Source organism: Achroia grisella, unplaced genomic scaffold, assembly GCF_030625045.1.
Source record: "Achroia grisella isolate CSIRO2021 unplaced genomic scaffold, CSIRO_AGI_Agris_v1 utg848, whole genome shotgun sequence".
NCBI classification, from domain to species: Eukaryota; Metazoa; Arthropoda; class Insecta; order Lepidoptera; family Pyralidae; genus Achroia; species Achroia grisella.
In genome coordinates, this window is record NW_026713041.1 from 430,975 (window position 1) to 456,870 (window position 25,896).

At 34.3% G+C, this 25,896-nt stretch overlaps 5 protein-coding genes across 8 annotated transcripts in view; 3 read left to right on the forward strand and 2 right to left on the reverse strand.

Annotated features, from left to right (window-relative positions):
* Positions 1–3,549: 3,549 nt before the first annotated feature.
* LOC131852400 (protein AATF) lies at positions 3,550–5,750 on the reverse strand. The gene is made up of 2 exons (XM_059203075.1): positions 4,810–5,750; positions 3,550–4,444 (listed from the first exon to the last, which is right to left on the reverse strand). Exons 1-2 carry the CDS (start codon positions 5,658–5,660, stop codon positions 3,556–3,558), a joined length of 1,740 nt encoding a protein of 579 aa, XP_059059058.1. The 5' UTR covers positions 5,661–5,750; the 3' UTR covers positions 3,550–3,555.
* Positions 5,751–6,194: 444 nt separating this feature from the next.
* LOC131852384 (origin recognition complex subunit 1) lies at positions 6,195–11,522 on the forward strand. Its single transcript, XM_059203059.1, has 9 exons — positions 6,195–6,303; positions 6,375–6,615; positions 6,792–7,719; positions 8,069–8,165; positions 8,548–8,720; positions 9,086–9,183; positions 9,918–10,180; positions 10,661–10,859; positions 11,225–11,522. The coding sequence occupies exons 1-9, from the start codon at positions 6,206–6,208 to the stop codon at positions 11,480–11,482; spliced, it is 2,355 nt and encodes a 784-aa protein (XP_059059042.1). The 5' UTR covers positions 6,195–6,205; the 3' UTR covers positions 11,483–11,522.
* A 247-nt stretch (positions 11,523–11,769) lies between these two features.
* Positions 11,770–21,307, reverse strand: LOC131852379 (Bardet-Biedl syndrome 2 protein homolog). The gene is made up of 11 exons (XM_059203055.1): positions 21,179–21,307; positions 20,244–20,421; positions 19,672–19,901; positions 18,694–18,876; positions 17,746–17,950; positions 16,742–16,989; positions 15,496–15,681; positions 14,279–14,659; positions 12,358–12,521; positions 12,136–12,284; positions 11,770–11,870 (listed from the first exon to the last, which is right to left on the reverse strand). Exons 1-11 carry the CDS (start codon positions 21,305–21,307, stop codon positions 11,770–11,772), a joined length of 2,154 nt encoding a protein of 717 aa, XP_059059038.1.
* LOC131852380 (SUMO-activating enzyme subunit 1) lies at positions 12,885–14,039 on the forward strand. Its single transcript, XM_059203056.1, has one exon. It carries the CDS (start codon positions 12,979–12,981, stop codon positions 13,996–13,998), a length of 1,020 nt encoding a protein of 339 aa, XP_059059039.1. The 5' UTR covers positions 12,885–12,978; the 3' UTR covers positions 13,999–14,039.
* A 482-nt stretch (positions 21,308–21,789) lies between the features above and the next one.
* The window catches only part of LOC131852376 ((Lyso)-N-acylphosphatidylethanolamine lipase), a 29,985-nt gene continuing 25,878 nt past the window's right edge, over positions 21,790–25,896 (forward strand). The window contains exons 1-3 of one of the 4 annotated variants that reach the window (XM_059203049.1): positions 21,790–21,982; positions 22,111–22,214; positions 23,395–23,442. In XM_059203049.1, coding sequence (XP_059059032.1) covers positions 22,132–22,214; positions 23,395–23,442 — 131 coding nt within the window. In that variant the 5' untranslated portion in view covers positions 21,790–21,982; positions 22,111–22,131. Of the gene's footprint in view, positions 21,983–22,110; positions 22,215–23,394; positions 23,443–25,896 lie in introns of those variants that run through there. The other 3 variants (XM_059203050.1, XM_059203052.1, XM_059203051.1) reach the window with 3 other exon arrangements.

The following is a 25,896-nucleotide window of genomic DNA, read 5'->3' on the forward strand; positions in this document are numbered from 1 at the left end:
TAATAATATATTTAAGGCACTTTACACTCTCTATTGGGTAGGCTGTGCGCTTATTTGCCACGCCTCGTATGACAAAACTTTACGGACACCTGATAAGAATATTTATAAATGTCAGATAAGGGGTGTCTCTACAAAATTGGGGATACAAATTCAGCTACACTACAAATTAATACAAATTATCTCTTGTAAAAAGTTAGTAAATTTAGTTCGCAAATGTCAGAATATTTTTTTTCTTTTAACTGAAATCGCAAACTAGTTGTCGGTTTAAGCCTTTGTTACCCAAAGTGACAATTGTCTCCTATATTATATGAACAGCACCACAGTCATCGCGTCGCTGTGTGACGCCCGCCACATGTCCACGTGGGGGAAGGAGATTGTTAGTAATGTGGGCTAAAAACTCCATTGCTAACACTATACCATGTCAGGTTAACCTTAACGCGGTTCCCCCTGGAAATCATCATGGTAAATTTTCATTTCAGATGGGCTAACAGACCTCATGCTCATCTTATCATCCTCTACTGTTGCCCCGCTACCGTAAACCTTTAGCGCAGGTGGGTGCATCACATTATCATCAATAAAAAAACATGTCCACGTGACCACTATTGTACCCCATATGTTGCCATTCATAAGCCTACATAGCTTCATGCCTCCTGCATGTTCTGTAATTATACTGCAATGAGTTTCAGACAAGCTTAAAAAACTAATTAACGCAGAAACAAACGTCGTTAAGTCTACACAGACGGCAACAATAACCTTTACATAGTATGAAACAAAGTCGCCGACGCTGTCTGTTTACTTATATCTTTTAAATTACGCATTAGATTAAAACCCCTCTATTTAATGCTGAAAACTGCTTTAAATTACAGTTTTTAGATACAGTTATTCAAGAGGAAGGTTTATATGTAGAGGTAATATCTACATGCATGTTATAGTATAAAACAAGCCGAGAAATTGAAAGATTGTAATGCATCCGTGCGAAGTTAGGCCAGGTCGCTTGTTAAACTATAATTATAATGTCTACCTTGGTAAATAAAAAGAGTAACAGTCAAATATCATAGGTAAGGAAACAATAGGATTATTTTCGTTAAACCTGCCCACGTCTCAGAGCAAGAGGTCAGAAAGTACCTATATGCGGAGATACTGTTGATTTCTAATGCTTCATACAAAGTCCAAGAATTTTATATGCCCCAGGGACGTCCTATCATTATCACGTTTTAATTATGAAGATAGTGAACACAGCTGTGTATTATTAGAATTATTATTATGTCTAGCGACATTTATATTGTAAAGGAACCTGCCGACAATACTTAGCTGTATGTCATGTCATGATGCTGACAGATTTTATGGTACGTATAGAAGTAGCAATTTTTTTATACAATTACAGTGGCTATTTTTTACAATACTAATATGGATTACATGTCATCTGATGCTATTTTAAGTATTGCAATTTTTTTATACAATTACAATCAGCCTAATATAGATGCCTGCAATAGTCTCCATGGGATATCTGTGGTATCAATTGTGATAGAACATTAAAAAGTAAGCCATTATGCACTCAACACCGTTCCTTGCATTGGCATGAATACAATAACGCTAGCAGTTTGGCATGGCTAAGTTTTCTATGTATATATACGACCTCGGTGGTCTAGCGGTTTAGCACACCGCCTTATTTCCGATGGTCGCGGGTTCGATTCCTCGCACGGTACAAATATTTGTATTCATAAATACGATTGTTTATGTCTCAATCGGTCTGTTTTCTATGTATATTATGTATGTATTGACAAGAAAAATACATATAAGTAATTTACGTCACTTTTCTAGTACAACCCATGTCCCATAACACAAACTCTGTTTAGTTTGATATTATTAGACATAGTAGATACTAATTAAATTTTACTTTACTTTAACTTAGCGTAGCTACCACATAGTTTACGTGATTAGGTTAAGTATATAGACCGGTATACGTAACTACTCACCGGGATAAAATACAGCCTAACACAGTTAAAGCTCCTCGTTCCGAAAACTACGTGTATGCCAAGTTTTATGAGGGTACGTTGAATTGTTAAGACTAAACAAAGACACAAAAAGAAACTTTTACAGCTGTAGCTGTACATTGACGACTGTAATCACAAATTGCGTTAGATAGGTACCAGGTAAAGGGAACTGTTATTCATGTCGATTAATTACCCCATTGCTAGCAATGTAAGTACAATATGTGTAGGGAGGTTCCCCCTGGAAACGATCATGATAAATTTCTGGTGAATTTGCCAAGATCAATGGAGTAATTTACCTGATTTGGTAATTCGTAATATATCATAGGTATATACCGGTAATGGTAAGAATACGTACGTATGTTCCTATGTATTACCTATACCTACTTGATTTTTCATATTACCAAATATTTGTATTTACCTAAATAACCGAAATATAAAATTCCGATGTCTTCAGGTCCAAGTCCATAAAGTGTCGATAAAGGTAGTAACGTTACATTATCAGTTTCAATGTTTTTAATTGCACATTGTAACATGTTGGCATAATTAGGTAAACATAAGTAAATCACGTGTGTGGGCTAAAGAACTCACGCACACATCTCAGCATATAACCTCAATAAAAAAATACTCAGCGAACAGCCAATTAAATCGAGAATATAAAACCTACACTACTTAATTAATTCAGTGTTTATGGAATTACAAAAATTAAGTGTCACAAGTGACAGATATAGTCCTGAATAGTCTTGTTTATTTGCTATTACAGATAACCTATACCACTTGGATGGCCAGGTCATTGAAAACAGATAACAGGTTGCGGATATAGTAGAATGTTATAATATAAGTCCGAGAATGACTAATTAGACAAAGCACCTGCTTTTAACAAGTAAACAAGGAAAATTCTGCAAAAGTAGGATAAGTAAGAAAAGTTCACTACCATTATAGTGAACCCTAGAACTTGCCATTACTTTGTTTTTATGACGAACTTTTATAATTATATGCAACAACAACCAGGAAGATGTTTATTTTACAGGGATAATAATGCAGATGCGTGCGCTAACGATATATGCTGGTGAGGCATCGTGTAGGATGATATGAGTATAAAGTCAGTCAGTTTGCCCATCGTGGCAAATTCACCAAAAATTTACCAGAATGGTTTCTAGGGCAACTGCGTGAAGGAAAACCGGTATATGATTGGTAATAGCACAGATAGCATATTATTACATACTAAAAATGGGGCTAATATCCCCATTACTTTCAATCTCCCCCCTCCCTCCACGCCTTATTTGGCAAGGAAGGTTTTCATGACAGATATTGTCTTCGGGTTAGATTCCTCGCACAGTGCAAATATTTGTATTCATGAGTAGGGTTGCTTGTGTCTGTCTGGGTGTTATCTAGGTACATTATGTGTCTATTTACAAAATAGTATATATATCAGTTATCTAGTAGGTACCCATAACACAAGCTCATTGATACGGTTTTTACTAGAATTCCTTCTCCATGATTTATATGTATAATAAATAAATAGATAGAACTTCAAATAATAAACAATAATATTGCTATAAATTTATTTCAACATAACATTTTGTAAATCAACATTATGACTTGTATTGTTGTGTTCAAACATTTTGCCAAACAATGAACTGTATAATTCATTAGTAGCTTCATCAGTCCATGTGTTACATTTCTCTGGTGCCATATAATTCACTAGTTGATTATGAACTACATATTTAATCTTTCTTCCTTTTGTTGCTTTAGTATCCACTTTCCTTTTCATTTTGCTCCTCATTTGTTGGAGTGCTATCCATTGTCTACTCAACTGTACAGGATCAGATATATCTGCTGATTTACATTCAATCAATTCCCTAAGTAACTGATGATAGAAATCACTATCATCAAATATTTCAGGTATATATTCATCAACATCTTTCCTATTTTTTATCACATTATGTTCTCCATTTTCCTCTGTATTTTCCACATCTTCAGGTCTCTTATAACCAACAATATCATATTCTGACCTTTTTAACTGTGTTCTCTTAATCAATTTTTCCCTATCTGATAGAATATATGATATTTGCTGTAAGATAGTATTTGTTGGTGCATTTTTAATACTAGTTGCAGTTGCTAACCTTGTTTTATCATTCCATTTCTGGATTGTAGTATCTCTAAATGATTTGAAAGATTTATGAGATGTAGCTATTTCTTTTTCATAATCATCTAGCTTTCGTTTCTTTGATACAATGATGTTATTCTTCTTTGAAGGCTTGGTGTCGCCTATGACAGGAGTATCTTCTGCATCTGTGTCTGAAGGTATTTCTTCATTATCAGTGTCACTTGGTATTTCTTCATCACTATCTGCTTTGTTCTCTGTCTTGAGTTCATGTGACTCCTTACTTTTCAATAAACATTTAGTCTCAGGGTATTTCATAAATAACATATTTTGTAAGTTAATAAACCTGTAAGGAACATACATATTAATTAAAAATTATATCAAGATAAAGGTAGTTTCTATTACTATAGAATTAACATTTTATCATTAATATTTTCTTAAAGAAAAGCACCGAACCATAATAGAAAATGAGTAAAATTAAAAATAAAAACTATATCTATACAAAATAGAATAGATTTCAGGGAACTAAGGGTCAGTTTTATATACAATGTGACCATTTTATCTGTGTCAGTACTCGCAATGTGAACTTTTTAAGATCTCATAACATAATTTTTTAATAACTCATAATTTTAAAAAATTAAAATTATAATAAATGTACTTTAAACATGAATTAAAATACAGAAAAAATATGTACTAGTATAATTATCATACTTATCTAATACAGCAGATATATTTGTTTTTGTAGCATTTACATCATCAACATAATCCTTATTTACTTTTAACTCCTCAAAAGTGTCCGGCAAAGGCATCTGGTTAGCTGTGTTTACACATCTCTGTAGATGGATTCTCATCTCTAGCAGTCCTTCCCAAATTAAAAGCTGATTTCTTACACTTGCACCTTTCTTTGCTTCTTCTGATACATTCTGCTTTTTTACATGTTCAAACTCCTCTTTAGGTGGCTCTTCCATTTGGCTAATATCATAACCATCTTCTTCATCGCTACCATCATTATCCTCACCAGAATCTTGAGATTTTGACTTTTGATACTTGGATATACTATAATCATCGTCATCACTTTCGTAATCATCATCCGAAACATCTTCACCAGAATCAGCACTATCTTTTAATTTTTTACTTATTTGAATATTGTTATCAGTGTCAGAGTCTTCAATATCAGATTTCTTTTCTTTTATATTCTCATAGTTGTCACTTTCAGAATCTGTGATTTGTCCATTATTGGCAGTTTGTTTTTCGTTGAAGTCGCCACTATCTTCACTTCCAGAACTTTCTGTTGCCTGCTCGTGTTCTTTCCTCGATACAATTTTGCCCTCATATTTTTTACTAATGTCACTTAATAAATTAACGTTCCTTTTTCGAAAATCACTGATTGCTGCTTCGTCTTCACTATCTGAACTAAAATCAGCTCGTGTAACAGTACGTGGTTTGGTACCAAATACTTGATCATCTTCGATATCAGCTATAGGTTTCACTGTCAATGCATCTGCTATTTTTTCTGATAATGTAGCCTTTGAAAAGAGGTCACTCTTTTGTTTAAACTTCATCTTTATGTTATTATTGTATGTTATTTATTAAAGTTAACCAAAAAACATCAAGATATTTAAAGCATGCTCCTGTTTATGACAGAACAACAAAAAAACTTTGACGGATTGATGTAACTGACAGTAATTTGACAATGATATGAAAGCTTAATTTCACTGACTCGACACGTCTATACCGCTGAAACTAAGCAAATTATCACTATATTTCTTGGGATCATTTCATACTCACTTACGAATTAGGGTGTACTTAAATAGTCGTCATGTTTATTATATTTAGTTCATAAAATACTCATGAACAAGTGCTAACTAAGTTAGGTTTCTCTAATTTCTTTGTTTAAATTATATATGTGACGTCACATTAACATCGACTTTACTGGAAAGTTTTGGCGCGAAAAATGACACATGAACAATCATTTGTAAATTTTGTCAAATAGTATCCGAACGAAAAACAAAACTTAATTTAGTTCCATATTTAAGAATTATTTATTATACTATTCTTCAAATTAATCATTTTATTATCCTTCTCCAATAAAGTAACAAATATAAAAATGCCCAGGAAAGCTATTCCAAAACCTAAAGCCGTAAAGTGGCTAAGTGAAGAAATACCAGATCCGCAGAGTATATCAAACTCTTTTTATCACTACCAGTAAGTAAATTTCAAAACAACTACATAAAATCTATTGTTTTGCTTAATTACATTTAGTAAATTTGTTATAGGAAGTTTCAGTTTGAAAATATAGTAGCTCAAATCGGAGATTATGTTTTGGTGTCCAATGCTGATGCTGCAGAACCAGATACAGAAGAAGGCTGTGATTCTGCCCAAATATTATCGTTATACGAAGATAGATCAAATAATAAAGATCCATTTAGAGCTAAAGTCAAATGGTATTCGAAACCAAGTGACCTACCATCTTCATGCTTCAACAATACAGAACCAATTTCCTTCCACGACAGAGAGGTTAGTAACTTTAGTATTTACCTAAAATATCATATTGGGGAACTTTGTATGCTCTATAAGTATTACTCTTTGTCTGTCCAATCACATATTAACATTATTTTTAAACAAAGATCTTAGGAGTTCACCTGCTTTTCATGTGTTACATCAAAATTGAATTGACCATTACTTTGTTCCAGGTTATAGAGGATCATCGTCCTTTTGATACAGATGTATCAATTGAAACTTTCTTCAAAAAATGTGCAATAATATTTAAACTTTCAAAGGACATTGATGATGATCTGAAACTAGCTCCATACACTTACATTTGTCGTTATAGAATCATGGCTATTAGTAAGAAAAAAGTCCAATTAGAACCTGTCATGGAAGAGGAAAGAAGAGCACTTGAGCTACTACGTACACCCATGAAGACTGATAGCCCAAAACCTAGAACCCCTCGAACTCCAAGCAGCTTGGTTAAAAGAATGAGCAGAGTATCTCTTTCTGAACAAAAGAACTGGAGTGTATCAGCCACAGATGGCACCAAGTTACTTCTTAAAAGAGCCATTTTAGCTGATAAGACTGAAAAAAGTTCACCTAAAAAATCAACACAAAAGGGAACACCAAAGAAAACCAGTATAGAAACACCAAAGAGTTCGAAAAAGGTAAACAAGAATAACTTAGAGGAATTACTGTCTATGGAATTACAAGAAAACTCTGATGATGAACTGCCAACATTGATCATAAGACAACATGTACCAACAACACCAAAGAGGAAGCAGTCCATATCTAGGACAGCTGAAGTCACACCTAAGAAGATGTTGGTATTTGAAGATGTTGAAAGGGAGACTTATTCTACTCGATCAGGCAGAGTAACAAAGAATCCAATAAATTATGAAGAACTAGAAGTATCTCCTGTTAAACATACACCAAGGAAGTCATCACGAAATATAAATGTTGATGATGATGATGATGACTTTAAACCTATGCCAAAGACCCCAAAAACTCCAAGAACACCGAGAGCTACAAGGGCTACACCATCCCAAACTCCAAAACGAAGTGTTAGAAAGACAACTAATCTTACACCATCTTTACATTCCAGAATGCATTCAGTGGAAAATATTAATGGTATAAAAATTATTATTATTCGCATGATTTCTGAGAGTTGACTGCATTGCAGTATTTCCTGTGACTATATTTATCTACAAAACAGTAATATCTTTCTTATGTGAAAATGTTATTGTTACTAAATAAAATACCTATCAACTTGACAAATGAGATCTATACCAAGCAACTTGGTGCATTTATATTTAGGATCAAATCTTGTGGAATGGACTTATAGGTAACATGACTTTTTCCTGTAATAATTTTACTTTATAGGAAAAAGTCATGTCATAATATAATTATTATTTATTTTAAATTTATCTAATTATATTTCTACTCTCTACATATTGTAAATTATCCTACTTATTTTCAGAACTTATCAAAGATAATAATTCTCTACCTGGCAGAGAGAGTCAAATGGATGAAATATTATCATTTGTGCGTAATAAACTTTTGGATGGTACAAGTGGGTAAGTATAATCTCAAATAAATATTGAATAGAGAAGGAGCAGATGTTGTTATGAAGCAAGTAAAGTTTGGAACTATTGTATTTTACCAAATTGGTGCATCCACTAGCACCAACTGTGGGCACATGTGGATGTTAAAGACATCAGTTAGTGAAGAATTTACTAGGAATTAACTTGTCATAGTTATTACCTACTAAGTTCACATGATATCATCATAGCAAGTTATAAAATGTTTAAATTACTGATGACCATGACTTTTATTACTTCTCTATATATTTTATTATCTACTGCTAATTATTCGCCCACAAGGCTAGGAAAAGCATTCATGATGTTAACAAGTTATAATGTCTGTATTATACTGTTTTAAAAAGCATTTTCTCTTTAGGTGTATGTACATATCAGGAGTACCAGGGACTGGGAAAACTGCAACAGTCTGTTCAGCTTTAAAGATCCTCAAGGATGAAGTAGACCTTCCCGATTTCCAGTTGGTAGAAGTCAATGGAATGAGGATAGCTGAACCAAGGCAAGCATATGTGCAGATTTACAAACAACTAACAGGTACATTTATAATGTATTAAAAATATAAATATATGAGAATGTAAGAATATTTTAGGAATGCTTATAGTACATACTATACCCACTCCCAAGGTTCCCATAACATTTGTCGCATTTTCACACCCATACACTTGTCATCCAAAATACACACTACAAAACCAAAGTATGATGATTCAGGAACTTTACACTATCTAAAGCAGATCATGAATTCAAACATATAAAGCTTTATCTGTTTGAATTCACGAACGAAACATGTACCGATGTACATGTAACCCGATTTATATAAATCTTAAGAGTCCCATCATTCAACTATACCTAAGAAAATGTCTTTATTATTGGTTTTACATTTATACCAATTTGTATTTCAGGAAAATCTGTTGTGTGGGAACAGGCTTGTTCCCTATTAGAAAAACGGTTTACAAACCCTGGCCCCAGAAGGACACCTACAGTATTACTAGTTGATGAGGTAACAAGGTTTTACAATTAACTTTTTCATTATATATATTATACAGTTACTATACCTTTATTGTTATTATTCTTATTTGCACACTCCTAGTAGAAACATGTACATGGGCTTCTTACTGGGTAAAATTTCTTGATAACTAAGTTCATGATGATCATGATATTATTAAGGATATAGATTTATTAACTACTAGCTGTACCCACGACTTCGTCCGCGTAATTTTAATTTTCTAAAATAAAAGTAGTCTAAGTTACCCCTTATTACATCAGCTACCTGCCAAAAAAAGTCCCGACAAAATCGGTCTAGCCATTTCAGAGATTAGCTAGAACAAACAGACAGACAGAGAAAAATTGTAAAAAATGTTATTTTGGTGTATGTACCGTATTTATATTCATATGCATATACCTAGTAAAAAACGGTTATCTCAATATTACAAACAGACACTCCAATTTTATTTTTATTATAATATTATATTTTTATATTTAAGATTATTTTTACTTATATAAAGCATGTATACCTAATGATACAAATGATACATTCCTATTCTGTACTTAATTATATGGATAAGGACATCATTTTCGTAAATATCGTAAAACGACTAAATGTGTGAAAGGAATTTCATTTCATTTCTGTCCTCTCTGCTTAGCTTCAAGAACATAGACTTTACATTCGTGTATACATGCTAGTCTCCGATCTTGTCTTGAGTTTATTATATTGTTGTTTTTATATAATTATAGTTGGATGCCCTCTGCACACGGCGTCAAGACGTCCTGTACAGCATCATGGAGTGGGCAGCACATAATTCAGCCTTGCTGACTGTATTAGCGGTCGCCAACACTATGGACCTACCGGAGCGAGCCCTTGCAGCCCGTGTCGCTTCCCGTCTCGGTCTCACCCGCCTCACATTCCCTCCATACACGCACAGCCAGTTGCAGAAGATAGTGGCAATCAGACTGGCTGGTGCTAATGTCACACCTGATGCTATTCAGTTAATTGCAAGGTAAAAGTTATACTCAATAGTTTTTAAATTCAATAGAGGTTTAATTGATTATTATTATGGTACTTACCGTTTGTCAAGAACCTGTCTTACAAACAATAAAACTTAAGTCAATTGACTGTCTACAGAGCTCTTATTCTATTAGGGTGATTATATTTGGCGTTTGTGTATCTGTAGTGTTTCTTTTTTGTGGGAAACATGATAATTGATCATTTAGACTGATCTTTATGTAAAAGAATATTATTTTCACATTTTATAATTTTCATGTCTTGAGCTCCTTCTCTACACACTGGCATTATTAAACATAGCATGGCAATATTATCCACTCTGCTGAGGGCCCCTGTATTTGAAAATATGATGTTAGATTAGATTTACTTCAAACCATTAAGCAATAACGCGTAGGTTGCTTTTTTAAGCCCACATTGAATCAACAACTTGTTTGATATTCCAAATTGTACTAAAACTTTTGTTTTTTTATTGCAGAAAAGTAGCGGCAGTTTCAGGCGACGCCCGTCGTGCGCTCGCATTGTGCTCACGAGCTATAGAGTTGGCCGGACCTGAAGGCGCTGGACTGAAGGAGGTGCAGCAGGCGTTAGGCGATGCTGCCTCTAGCGCTGCTGTCAGAGCCATTAAGAATTGTTCACCGGCCGAGAGGCTTATGTTGAGGGCTGTAGCAGCAGAGGTTTGTACTTGCTGAAATCTGTACTGATTTTCTGTTATTTTACAAACATAAGTATAACATGAATAAGTTGTATAAAAATATAATTAATGTATAGACACAAATCCTTTACCATCTAGGCTATACTAGGCCATCATAGGTCATCAGTAAGTATAAAACTTATACTTACTGATGACCTATGATGGCCTCAGTAGTCTAGTGGTTTTGCAGAGTGCTTAATCTGTTTAAAAACATTATCTAAATATTTATATCAGTTCTCTAGTAGCCATAACACAAACTCTGTTTAGGTAAATGGTTACCGTAGCCTATCAACGCCATTCATTGCTATGATTTCCTAAGATTTGCTTATATATTTTCATTCATTTTAGGTGGAAAGAACTGGCTCAGATGAAACGACGCTCTCCCGTGCTCTTCATACTGCCGCAGCTATCGTAGCATTAGATGGACGACCGTATAAATCAGCCTCCAGCATACGCGCACCAACCCCGTCGCAAGCGCAGACGATATGTTCTCGACTCGCTGCTATACGCTTATTATTATTAGAACCAAAACCATCCGAGCCCAGATTACTTTTAAATGTTAGTGCCGATGATGTACATTACGCTACCCGACAAATTGTTGTGTAAAATGTTCAAAGGTATTCCAATTGTATATTATTTTTAATTTAAAATTTGTTAATTTTTTTAAATTGTAAAATCTCTTAAATTAACACATTCGTGTAATTTTGTTATCAAACATTATATGAATAGTTTGTAATTTTCAACATTAAATTAATGGAATTAATTTTTAAGAATAGCTAGGTGAAAATTAATCATAAACAAAAATGGACTAAAATTTAATATTATTTAACAAATTTGACTGATGCAATAAATAATTTATAGACACATTATTTTCATAACCATTTAGTGTGTATTCAGGAATCCCCTACTTGAATTATTTTAATTAAAGCTTCTATATTGTTTTCCTTAACAGCTTTTCTGCTCGCCGACACAACCGCTTTACTGTATTTTCCCACTATAAAAAATAATGAGTTCTGTACAAATACTTAATATCTATGGTACAAATATGGAAGGTTCTGTATACAATTCTCATTACAGACATGGTTAAAACCAGCGATTATAATTATTACGAGAAAGCATTACGTGTAACATACTAAATAATTGTTAATCAATTTACACAGCAAAATAAAGCAGATGTCCCATCTGTTCAGTTAAACTGTTTTGATTGTAAGATTCTGATCTATATTTTTTTTTCACTATGTATTTAGTTAATTGCTTACCTCGTAATCGAGTTGCTTGTTGTAAAATAGTATGAAGATTCTTAAGCGAAGTAACTGCTTGCTCTTGAGTTGCTCTACGTATATGACACCCTGTTAATAGTTCCTCATTCAACATGATTACTTCTTTATATCGATTCAGCATTTCTTTTCTAAAAATTTTATAATTATTACAAATAAATCCACAATATTGTTTTATATAAAAGCCTTTATGGTACAACTTACAAATCGTACGCCGCTGCATCTTGTGCTGCAGGTAACAATGCAGTAACTAATTGTGCGCGCTCCGCTGTCTCAGCGGCTAATCGAGATCGCATTTCCCCTATTTCTGAAACATTCTCCATTTCTACACGAAGTTTCTTTTCAGCTTCCGGGAAATGAGCGACCGACTGAAAATTATAATACTCTTAATTATTTTTAGAAATATTCATATATCTATATTTCCAATACTACCTAAAGTTTTTAAATATTGAAAATTCCCGCTAAATTAAAAAATAATCTTTCGGCATACCAACGAATACTCATTCAATGTCAAAGTAACCGTGTACCCAACAGAAAATTAAAAATATTGAATATATATAATAAAAAAATACAATTAAATTATGTCATCTTAAAAAAATTACATTTTATAAAATATACTGAATGTCAATATGAGAATTATCAAAATAAAATCGAAATCGATAATTTTAAAGTCGATTATAGTAGGATTATTTAAAGTAGAACAAGTCTAATCAAAATGGCGGCACGTGTGTCTGTCATCTGCCATCTGCCCGGCGTCTACTGTCACAATTAAGCGTCATTGAAATAAACTGAAAAACTAACTTTATATCATAAAATTCTTTGAAAATGGTTGAAAATAATGAAGTAGAACTATCTGAGGCCGAGGCAGAGCAATATGATCGCCAAATACGTCTGTGGGGTTTGGAGTCTCAAAAAAGATTACGTGCATCAAAAGTATTAATCATCGGTCTATCAGGTCTTGGTGCTGAAACCGCTAAGAACATAATTTTGTCAGGAGTCAAAAGTGTTTGCCTCTTAGACAACGAGAAATTAAAAGAAATCGACCTTTACTCTCAATTTTTAGCACCTCCTGATAAAGTAGGCGAAAACAGAGCCGAGGCGTCACTACAGAGAGCGAGGGCATTAAACCCTATGGTGGACGTCACTTCAGAAAACAAATCCGTGGATGAGTTACCCGATGAGTATTTTACTACATTTGACATTGTATGTGCAACTGGTTTAAAGCAAGAACAATTGGAACGTATTAACAATGTATGCCGTGACAGCAATAAGAAATTCCTTTGCGGCGATGTCTGGGGTATGTATGGGTACATGTTTGCGGATCTCGTTGATCATGAGTATTCAGAAGAAATAGTGCAGCATAAGGCCGTGAAACGTGGGCCTGACGACACAGAGAAAAATGCCCGAGAAACAGTTACTATCACAGTGAAACGCCGAGCGATCTATGTGCCCTTGCAAAATGCTTTGTCTGCGGACTGGACGAAGCCAGAATTGCGTTCGCGGTTACGTCGCGGAGACCCATCCTACTTTGTTATGAAAGTTCTGCTGCGCTTCAGAGACGAGTATAACCGCAACCCTGATCCAGCAAAAAGGAAAAACGACACCGAAATATTGTTGCGTATGCGTGATGAACTTGTCAAAGAATTAGCACTTCCTGTAGGTTTTGTGAGTGATGCATTGTTGACGGATGTATTTGGCACTGTATCGGGAGCTGCTGCTGTGGTGGGAGGAGTTATTGGCCAGGAAGTTGTGAAAGCCGTGAGCCAACGGGAACCACCACACAATAATATGTTTTTCTTTAACCCTGTTAAGTGTGTCGGTTTTGTAGAACTTTATGGTCAGTGAAGTTGATCTGTGTAGGTTATAAGAAGTTTATAAGATAAATAGCAATTATTTAACTATAAATATCGAGTTTCATTGTACTAAACCACCTATACAACTATATATTACTTAAGCAAGGTAACAAATACTAAAATGGATGTTTTTATTAGTTCATACAATAAATACTGGATGGATTCATATGAAATTTGGTACACATATAAATACAAATTCTAGACGAACACATAATATACTCTTTACTACAGCATAGGGGAAGTAGGTGAATAGATATAATTATCATTATTACCTGTAAGTCAGATAAGTTTAAATAAATGGCCAAGCTCTGTACAAGATCACCAGCAAGTCGTATATCAGTTGTACTAAACTTGACCTGCCCATCTGCTTTGAAATCCATTTCCAACCGAGTCCTATCTCTCAAACAAATGAAACTTATGTGAAGTTCTTTTGTCTCTTCTGATTCTAGTTCAATTTCCTGCTCTAGAAGGAAGTTCTGGTTCAACCAAATACAGATCCTTTGAACTCTCTCAGTAATGCGGAATGTAACATTGCTACCATGTTTTGTGTTTGCTAATGATGGAGGAGCTAGGGTGTACATAGAAAATCTTGGCAGTTGTTTTGTAAGTTCAAATATATGGAACTGTTCACTATCTCCATAACCAACTAGTGCCTAAAATGGATACAAAAAGTAAAAATTAATTGCAATATGTACTAATAGTAATAAGATAAAAATAATCTTTTCCTTCACCCTTAAGGAACTGAACATAATATACTTTTACTTTTATAAAACCTGGAGATGAGAAAAACTGTTGAAACATTTAGGTACTTTGTATCATTATTATATTACTTACCAACTGATATTGATTAATAACAATATACCTTTAGGACTCATTTCTTAGATAGGAGAGGGACTCTGAAGCATTGTCAAATGTGAATGTTGTGATAAATACAAAACATGATATATTTCGTGGTATTATAATAATAATAATAATCATCTTTATTTGTCTCAAAAACTAGTACAATTGTTGCCCATATACAATAATAAAATTTAAAAGTAATGAAGTAGACAAAACGGTCTATAACTCTGGGGGCAGTGAGTCCAACATCTCTGCTATTCTGTTATAGCCTTTACCAGTAAATTAATACAATAAGAGACCGACGACGACGATGGCACATTAAGTCAAGTTCTAAACTACTACTAACAAAGTAAGCATAAAAATTGACAATAACCAAACAAGATTACAAACTAAAAAAATTTGACAATAACAAACTTAAAAAGGATTACTTACAAAATTAAATAAAAACTAAAAATGTAGGTATATTTGAATCTAAGATGATAGGGGGTGTTTTTGTCAGTCTTTTCAACACGAAAGAGATGTGGTTTTTGTTTTTCAGCAAAATCAGAACTTATTATTTTTCACCGTATGTTGGTAGGTAAGTCAGTAAGTATCACCAGTATCACTAAGCATATAAACATATTATATATATAAACATTTATTATTTTACCTTTATATGCACATCAACTGGTACATCTCTTGGAGGCTTCAGTGGTACATGCAGAATGGATCGAAGATGAGCAGGTAGCGGATGTCGCGCCAACATCTCCCCAGTATTGAATACACCCTCCGCCAGAATTAACGCCGCGCGGACAATCGTCTCATTATTAGTAGATATTGCTAAATTCAAATTTCCCTGCATCATATCAAAACACATTCACCTAGTTTACTTTTAAGAAAACCAAATGATTTTACAAATTAAAATAGCGTAGTTTTAACTCTGCTATATCAAGCTGATCGAGGAAAAAGTTGATGTCGTGTCATATCAACAACTACAGAGATTGAAGTAAAATGGAAAGAACTCCAACGACAAGAGGGTTTTAAATCCACCAGATCGAGAAAAAAGCTGGAGTCGTCTCGTATCAAAAACTAAAGAGGGATGTTAACGTATCCGATATGAAAAAATATCTGTAAATTGTAACCGAATCTGATATAATAGTACCGGATAGGGGCGGAGCCTAATTGCGACACGTTCTGTAGCCATTGTATTAGTTAGGTATTTGTATTTTACTTTTGAAATTGCTAAAAAAATTAATATCCGTAACCGAAATTATCCGAAACTAACGAAATAATCCGAAATAATTTCATATCCGCATCCGTATTCGTATCCAGTATAGTAATCATTACTATATCCGAAACCTATCCGTATCTGAAATTTCATATCCATAACATCCCTGCTAAAGAGATTGATGAATAATCATGGAAAATGGCAAGAACTACAACGACAGAAACTCTGCATCACTAAAATGGATTTTAGAGTTTTATATTCTCAGTGTGACCAAGTATAGAAACACGTTTGTTTTATTAATCTCTAAACACCATCAGTTTTATAACCCAGTTTGAGAATCTGATAAATATCCCAGTTTAATCTATATCTGTACTACAGACTAAATATTGATATAGTAGGTACCTATCTATATCAGATATAATCAATTATGACTAGATTTTTTTAAGTCGGTTGGTAAATGCACTAGCAGTTAGGTACCAATGTTTATTTTTGTTAGTAAATACTATTGACATACTGAAATATTTATTTCATCTGCTTCTTCCTTATCCCATATTGAAATATTTATTTATATCTACTAATTTATTTTAATGTTCAAACCTGTGCAAAAAAAAACATACTCATTAATATAAATTTTTGTATATCCCAGGAATGGACAATTTCTTTAAGTAGGTACACGAGCTCTATTTACCTCATCAGGTACTGCGCTAACGGCGACCTGCAAGCGCGTGTTAGTTGGCATTGCACTCATAGGACGGTCAGGACTCTCCAGGCTTAACGAGCTGCTAGCAGCATTGGCTTCATAATGCTGAAGTTCAACTAATAATGCTTGTTTCTTATTGAATAACTCAGTAATGGCCATCCTGTCTTCTTCCGTTGGCATCTTCTTTGATGTTGCATTGAAACCGGCATTTTCTTGATACGGAGAGAAACCCAAAACTGATGAAATAAAAGAATAATTATATTTACCCAGGACAATGTATACAGCGGCATCTAGTCCTAAAATAAGCAGCTTATACTATAGGTACCAAGTAACAGCCCCAATTAGTTGTACTATACTTAAATTCATTTTTTTGTAAAAACATAACACATATTATATGTATTATGTTTTTACCATATACATATACTATATATACATATGATATGTATATAAAATATCCAAACTCTCATACTTATGAATACAAGAGTTTCTATCGTATGAGAATAGAACCTGCGTCCATCGGAAGTAGTGCTATGTGCGGTGTTAATTTTGGCACACACATAAATCATATTCTAGATTAACACATGATATTGTTTTTACCAAGTTACGCGAGCAACGACACTGGATATACTTAGTTAGTCTTACTTCTTACTAATATTATAATAAAAACAAAAAAAATGTAGTATGGTGGATAGATGTTTGTTACTCTTTCACGCAAAAACTACTGCACGAGTTTTGATAAAGCTTTACAGTAATATAGCTTATACATCAGAATATAATTAAAAAATACATTATGTACCTAAATTTAAAATCGCCCATATTAAATTATATATGTCAAAGAAGTGTGATACAGACTAAGTTGCGCGGTACAGTTAGATTAAAACTATAGACTTAAATCACTATCCTGGATGAAGTAGGTACATAAAGAGTAGTTATCACGTGATACGAAACGACAGGAAGCCTATTGTGTCATTTAGTGAACAACAAAAAGATACCTTCGCCCCTATCAGATATGCAGACCAAATCGGGGGCACCAACAGAACGATAATCTGCAAGAAGCATTGCTGCTGCATTCATTCTCATTTGAACGCGTCGAAGTACCTTCCCCGTGTTTCCTTCACGCCAGTCAATGCGACCGTTGCCCCAACAACAGGCCAGCGAGTCCCCTGACCATCGTAGTGAGAGTGCATTTTGCTTTGACTAAAACATTGATAAATATAAACGAGTATATTTGATCACACTTATTAATAAACTAAGCAACGTCATGGTCGTGTAATATAATAACAACAAGTACAAATTACACAGCAGTATCTAGTCCCAAAACTAAGTAGATCTTGTGTTTTTTTTTTGTAAATTCATACATAATATCATATAAAATATCCTTATAAACAATCATGGATACAAATGTTTGTACCGTGCAAGGAATTATACCTATAACCATAGGAAGTATAGCGATGTGATATACCGCTAAACCACCGAAGCCATCATATAGGCTCATTCTCAATTTACACATCACGTACATCTTCTAGTCACCAACTTTCTTAAGAAACAATGAAAATTGAGATCGAAGGAGGAGGGGGGAGGGGGGCAGTAAAATGAGTAAAGTTGGCGTAACTTTAGATACGGATAGCCCTCATATCCTTAACTTTTTTATCTTAATTTCGCATCAAGTCAAAGTGGTAGTTTCTGTAGCAGTATTGATTAGCCAAAACGATATTATTAGTAATGTGGACTATTGCTAGCCCTATTACTAGCAAAGTATCAAGTCAAACCTGACTTGGATGGGCTAATCAGTATGGATTAACCAACGAAAGGTTTTAACGCGGTTCCATGAATCCATCGTAATTATCATGACTCTGCCCATCTTATCATCCTTCGCCAGTGTATACCGTTAACGTGGGCGCGTTGTATCATCCATAAAAAAGAAGTAGTGGTGGTTATACCTTGACTCTCCACAAACGTATTCCTTCTTCATAAATACCAATGGTCCCATTCGCCAAAGCATACGCAAATCTAACGTCCGACACTGCGGACAAGCATACGACTGGACCTGTCTCCGCCAGTTCCACAATGAACTGATTATTTTTCAGCACCCTGATGAATGAATCGTCACAGCCTATTATGAGCTGAAACCATATTTTAAGTTTCTTCAAGCGCCATACATTTATAACACCTACATCATGGGTGAAGTGATTTCGTAGTAAAATATGTAGAAATCTCATAGATATTAGAGAATTTTTTTAGTTAGTCTTAATTTAAAAACATTACATTAATTTCTTGTAACAAGTAGATAGTAGATAATGAAATCTATGAATATTCTATATTGAGTCTATGTCCATTGTCATGATACATTTTATCTTCACATCTATCAATTTCATTAAGTTCCGTTTAGCTGATTATTATGAAAAGGTAGCTTAGAAACAGACAGAGAGACAGACACTTTTGCATTTCTAATATCTAATTTTATTTATTTATTTATTAACAGTACAATACAATGTTATAATTTATCCTTAAAATGGGTGAAGTGGTTTCTTAGTATAATAGGTAGGAACCTCATTGTTCTTCAAGTTGTTTTTTGGTGACGGTCAGACTTGAAATCGCTACCTCTTGACCGTAATTTTTAACGTTGTAATAAGTTGCAATAAGTAATAAATAACTTGGTGTAAAGCATTTCACATTATATTTTATATATAACTAGCGGTATCGCACCGACGCGAATCTTTACAAATGTTTGATTTTCTCAGCCGCTTCTGTACGCGCATGTATTATACACACAAACTATCCACTTGAATAAATCTATCTATTGCTAAAAACTGCATTAAAATCTGTTGCGTAGTTTAATGTAAGCGAATAGACAGTGGCATTGACGGTGGCGGTGTTTTATACTATGTAAAGATAACGTTTATTATTAATTTTCAAACCTCGTTCTCTCCATCCTTGTCGAAGTCGAAAGCGATCATATCATACACTTTGCCCCCAACAACATTCCAAAACAATTCATTTCCTTGGCCATCGAGACCTTGCACGGAGCTATTTCCACCAACGATCACCAGCGTCTCGTTATATTTAGCAAAGTTCCCTGTGATGATGACGTTCACGCCATCTGGAGCCTCTTTGAAGAAGAGATCCGTATTTTCATTTACATCGTATGCTGCAATTGTTAAAATAAATATAATAACCCTGGATAATCCACACAGCGCCATCTAGTCCATAATGCGCTTGCTTATGGATTTCTCAGTTTGCCCTATGGTTGACTGGTAGAAAACGCTCGCCATATGTAGATTTATATATTGTATTTGTGTATTCAGGTTTAAATAAATACATATGTATATATTTTTTCTAAATACGAACATAGTCAGCACACAGACCAGTACAAACAATCATACTAATGAACACAAATCTTTGTACCGTGCGAAAAATCAAACCCACGACCAGCGCTAGTGCTAAACCTCTGGACTACCGAGGCCGTAAAATAATATAATAATTTAGTTACCTAATATCTGAGTAGGGGATCCAATGAGAAGCATGTCCCTTCCACAGTCTGGTTTGATGGGCCCCGCGGCTACTGCGATGACAGCCTGACTGAGGTTCAGTTCAGAAACCTCTCCATGAGCTTCTGAGCGTTGAGCCCGTCCACTTGCGATGCCGCCATGAGGGTGGTGTATTATAATCTATTGTATCATATCAAAAAGAAACTACACATCATGTTGTGGTTTTAAAGTGCATTAAATTTTGTAAATAATAGATATAATTGTTAGGTATTGTTCCACGTGATGTCTACGGCAACCTTTTATGGTCGCACCGGTTGCCATCGGCAGGGACTTCATTCCCATACGAATGTACCCATACGAAGTGGTGTCACCATTTTGGTTCCAGTTCCAGACAGTGCGGTTTCAAAGGAGCTTCCTCCCGCGTAGATATACTTAGATTTTGGAATGAGCTACCTGCTGAGGTCTTTCAAGAAGGTTATATTAAGGATTTTTAAGGGTCGGCAACGCGCTCGCGATACCCCTGGTATTTCAGGTGTTCATTGGCTACAGTACCCGTTTCCATCAGATGAGCTGTATGCTTGTTTCCCCACCAAGAAAAAAAATGTTCACGACAGTTAGCCCCCCTGGAGTGGTCAGGGGCAATGCCACCTGTAGCCGTCGTGGAAAATGCAACACTTGACATTTCACTGGGTATATTTGTCATTTGAATATAACGTGTCAGACGACCAGCGTAGTACCGTCTCACGGAATAATTTAGTTTGTTAACGGTGTTGTCAACACCGCAAACTAGGTAAGTAATTTAAATTGACACACAATTTTTTTGGTGACAACCTGAATAGAACGCAAGACCTTTCAGTTTAAGTCAGGGTAGTAAACTACCAGATCACTGTGTCCTAAATCATTTATGGGTAACTTAATATGTATTTGGAAAACATACTTTATCATATCCAGCTGATGCAGTAAGACAAGGATGTGTGCCATCATACTTTGCTATTGTAACAACATTCGGTGTAACTTTATGATTTAATTCTAATTTAAATACTGGCTGAACTGTAGACACTTGCATATTGTTATTGTCTTTATGCAATTGTTTATTTTTTATTTGTTGTTTGTATATTTAATTTCATCATTGCCATAGTTACTGGAAGCTACCATAAATTATAGAACATATTCTCTATTTGATATTATAGGCTTACATATATAAAATACCTAAGTAATTGCAAATATCATGCGTAGCATTTCTATATGTTTAGTTTGTAATATTATCAGTCAGACAGTACCACGGTTAATTTCGCGTCCTAACTCAATACTATGTGCATGTTTAAAGGATTACAGAATATTATTTATGATTTATTACGACCACTATTTACGATCACCCTTATTTTAAGTAAATAACTAAATGTTTAAAATTAATATTTCTCTAGTTAGTTTAAATAAGTGATCAAGAAAATCTGAATAGGAACGTAGTGGTAAACTGTCAACGACAAAGCGTCAATGTCAAATTGTCAAAGTCAAGGCAACGATTTGAAATTTGCCGTCCGTCCTGCCTACAGTTTTTCTTCTACTGATATTTTCTTGTCATATTTTTTCAGACAGTTTTACGCATTCGAATAAATAACACGAACATAATTTAGCTTACTGCAGTTATTATATGTTTCTCGTGATAGTGATATGTTTATATTGAAATACGGACTTGTGACCAAATGGGTAGTGAATTAAATCTTCACACTACTGAATCCAGGTATAAAAATGTTGCGATTCTTTTTTCAAATATCATTGCGCAATTGCTTTATCATAGTGTATTGCTCTGCTTCCGGTTAGCGTATAGTAATGATAAATATTATCATTTAATTTAAATTTTCATTATAGGTTCTCTGCACACTGTCTGTTATGCCAAAATTCTTTGAGCCATATTACATTTGGACTAAATATATTTTGCCACTCATTTGTCATGTCATTATCAGCACATTGAGGTAATTTCACAATTGAGTACTATATTATATTATTAAATAAGTCTTAGTTACACCAAAGTATTATTTTGTCTCCACAAATCATACCATAATCATCATCATCATGCATATAAATTATAATAGTGATAGTTGCACTGGAATATTATAAGTGATATCCTTATTTTTAATGGAATTGTTTAATAACTTTTAAATTGGATCAATTTAAGGACTTTAAGGTTTTATTAATATAAGCAATCATAGAAAGAGAATCTTATAATAATAATATTATTGTCATAATTTATTACAATGCAATCTGATATGTTTCAGATATTAGTGCAAACACCCATGGGATATATCAAGCAAGTTATAGTTTGCTGTGGCCCTTAGTTTTTTTTTTGCATGTATTGGTTTATAAACAAGACATCTGTGTGTTTTTTTTTTATAGAATACTTTTAAAAGAAAATTTGGAAGAGCAAGAATCATTTACTGGCCTGTAGTCATACATCACAAATGCATGTATAGATTACTAAAGAGACTTCTCTGTATTTGTAGTCAATTCAAAAACAAAATGAAATTACATGTAATATTACATTGTAATGTTATCCAAATTAAGGATATGTAATATTTTTCAGCTTTGATTTCTGTCTAAAACTTTTTCAATAATAAGAACTATCATTGCCTTGCTTTCATACCATTATATGGGATTGACAGAGTATAATCGAGAATATTCTTATGTTCAATTCTAGTAATATTGGTATAATATTATAATACCATAGATTTATTTAAATAATATATGCTGGTGGTCACTCTATTCTCCCAAATTTGAATTTAAAAATTATTCTGTATTATTGTAAACATATACAATTTATTTGAAAAGAATACAAGCTGAGTTTCTTATCATTGCTTTTCATCTCTGTAAATCATTCCAAACTGACGGTATATTAGATATATCATAAGAGTCTGTAACAGACCTACAGAAATAATGATATTTTGAATTTCAATTTGAATTATAGACAAAATAACTTTTAAATTCTTCAATAAATCTGTAACCAACCTATATATTTTTCAATGGTTGAAGTATTATATCTATTTAGAATAAGCAATGGTTTTGAATTACAACTAATGTATGTTGTGTCCCATATAATTATATTCATTACGACAATCTCATAATCATTAAATCATTAACATGTATTTCAAATTTCAGTATAGTATGCAGGACATGGATTGGAACTATATTTTCCTTTGTGTGGAAGTAAGGATTATTCCAGTTAATGTCTATAGTTGCTTCATATAGATCTCCTTTGCATGTTTTAGACTGCTTATATAAATTATTTACCATGCTTTGACCTTATTTACAGTTACAGTTATTTGGATATAAAATATGTTGCAATGTCATTCTTTAAAAAATATTTTTGGTGAAATTGTTTAAGTTAAAATATAAGTCACTATTCATTAAATCACACACTGATTCTACGCCATTAAAATGGTAATTGTTCTTTAATGTAAAAACTAAAGCAAATATTTGACACATACTTTCATATTAGTGCTTCTATTGTATTTGTTTTGTTTTATAATTCTCATAGATATTAGAGATTTTTTTAGTTAGTCTTAATTTAAAAACATTCCATTAATTTCTTATAACATGTAGACATTAGCTAATAAAATCAATGATATTCTATATTAAGTCATGTCATGATATATTCTATCTTCACACCTATCAATTTCATTAAGTTCCATTTAGCTGATTATTATGAAGAGGTTTTTTTTTTTTTTTTTTCTCCGAGTACATTTGCGATCAGTCCCAGGACTATAAGCGAATATGTTCTGTGATGCTATCATGTAGAGCGGCTTCCCATTGGAAACCTTACTCATCTGCATCCCAGAGCTACTGCCGATCTTCTAGCTCCAGGATATGATGGCGTTTTAGTCGTCTCACATGCTGTACTATGGTGAGTTGTCGAGCAAGTTTGTTGGGGTGATGAATCAACCGTTCTTTATATTTGGCTGCCAAATTCCGAATTTCCTCCTTCACTGTTCTTATTTGAAGGTGATCATGGACTTCAGTGTTGGTTATGTACCATGGTATTTGTGCAATGGTTCTTAAGATTTTGTTTTGTTGGCGCTGGAGAATATTTATGTTGGAATCACTTGCGCTGCCCCATAGTTGCAGACCATACGTCCAAACAGGCTTCAAAATAACTTTATAAATGAGGAGTTTGTTGTCCATGGACAGTCTAGAGTTCCTTCCTAGCATCCAATATAGACTATTGTACTTTAGCTGTAGCTCTTGCTTTTTGCGATTGATGTGATATCTCCAGGTTAGTCTACGATCAATGTGGAAGCCAAGGTATCTTACATGGTCACTGTGAGGTAGAGTAGATTGGCCTAACATAACAGGTGGGCAGTCTTCTTTTTTGAGAGTGAATGTCACCTGGACAGACTTTGCAGCGCTAACCCTTATTTTCCATTTTTGGAGCCATTCATTCAACTTATTGAGGCCTTTCTGGAGGTTCTCCGATGCCAGTCTGGGATCTTTATTACTTGCCAGTATGGCGGTATCGTCTGCAAATGTAGCCGTGATTGTCCCAGGAGTAAGTGGTAGATCAGCAGTGTACAAAGTATAGAGCATTGGCCCAAGAACAGATCCTTGTGGTACCCCAGCATTGAGTTCTTTAAAATTAGAAGTGGCGTCACCTTCTTTCACATAAAATATTCGATCTTCTAGGTAAGATTTTAATAATGAGAAGTATGAGTGGGAAATACTCTGCTTGATCTTACATAGCAGGCCTTTGTGCCAGACCGTGTCAAACGCCTGCTGGATATCTAAGAACGCTGAAGAACAGTATTCTATTTGTTCAAGAGATGTTCTTATGGCGTCGCATACTCTGTGGGCTTGTTCTACTGTGCCATGCCGCTCTCTGAAGCCAAATTGGTGGTCTGGTATCACTTTGCCTTCTAAGAGGCTTGGCATAATTCTCCGTAGTAACATTTTCTCCAGTATCTTGGATAGTGTAGGTAACAGGCTGATAGGTCGGTATGATGTTTTGTCAGTTACTGGTTTTCCGGCCTTATAAATCATGATTACCTCCGAGACCTTCCACGCGCTTGGGAAATACCCTATTCGCAGCATAGAGTTAAAGATGGTAGTAATAAAAACAATAGCTTTTCTCGGTAGTTCTGATAGCACTTCTTTAGTGATGAGGTCGTATCCTGGCGCCTTTTTACTGTCTAGCCGACTGATGGTTTTTATGACCTCGGCGGGCGATATAGGTCTAGGGGCAAGTCCAATTGAAGGTCTTGTTTCAGGATTGCGTCAACGTATTCTTCTGAAGTGTTGTCTGATGTTTCATTTGGTTTAAAGACGCTTGTTAGATGGTCTGCAAATAAATCCGCTTTATCTTGGCTTGTTCTGGCCCAGTCTACGTCCTTTTTTATTGGGAATTTTGGTACGTTAGGTCTGTCGCAGCATCGGGTGGCCTTCCAGAGCGAATAGTTTGTAGCTTTAGTGGCAGTTAGAGACTCCAACTTTGCTTGCAGTGTAAGATCATTGACATTCTTTATGGCTTCCTTTAATTCAACGATGGCTTTGTTGAGGATGGCCTTATCTTGTGGATGACGGCTCAGCTGCCAATTTCTTCGTAGTCTGCGTTTCTCTTGAATCATGATCTTTATATCCAATTGCACATTAGTAGGTTGATACCTACGT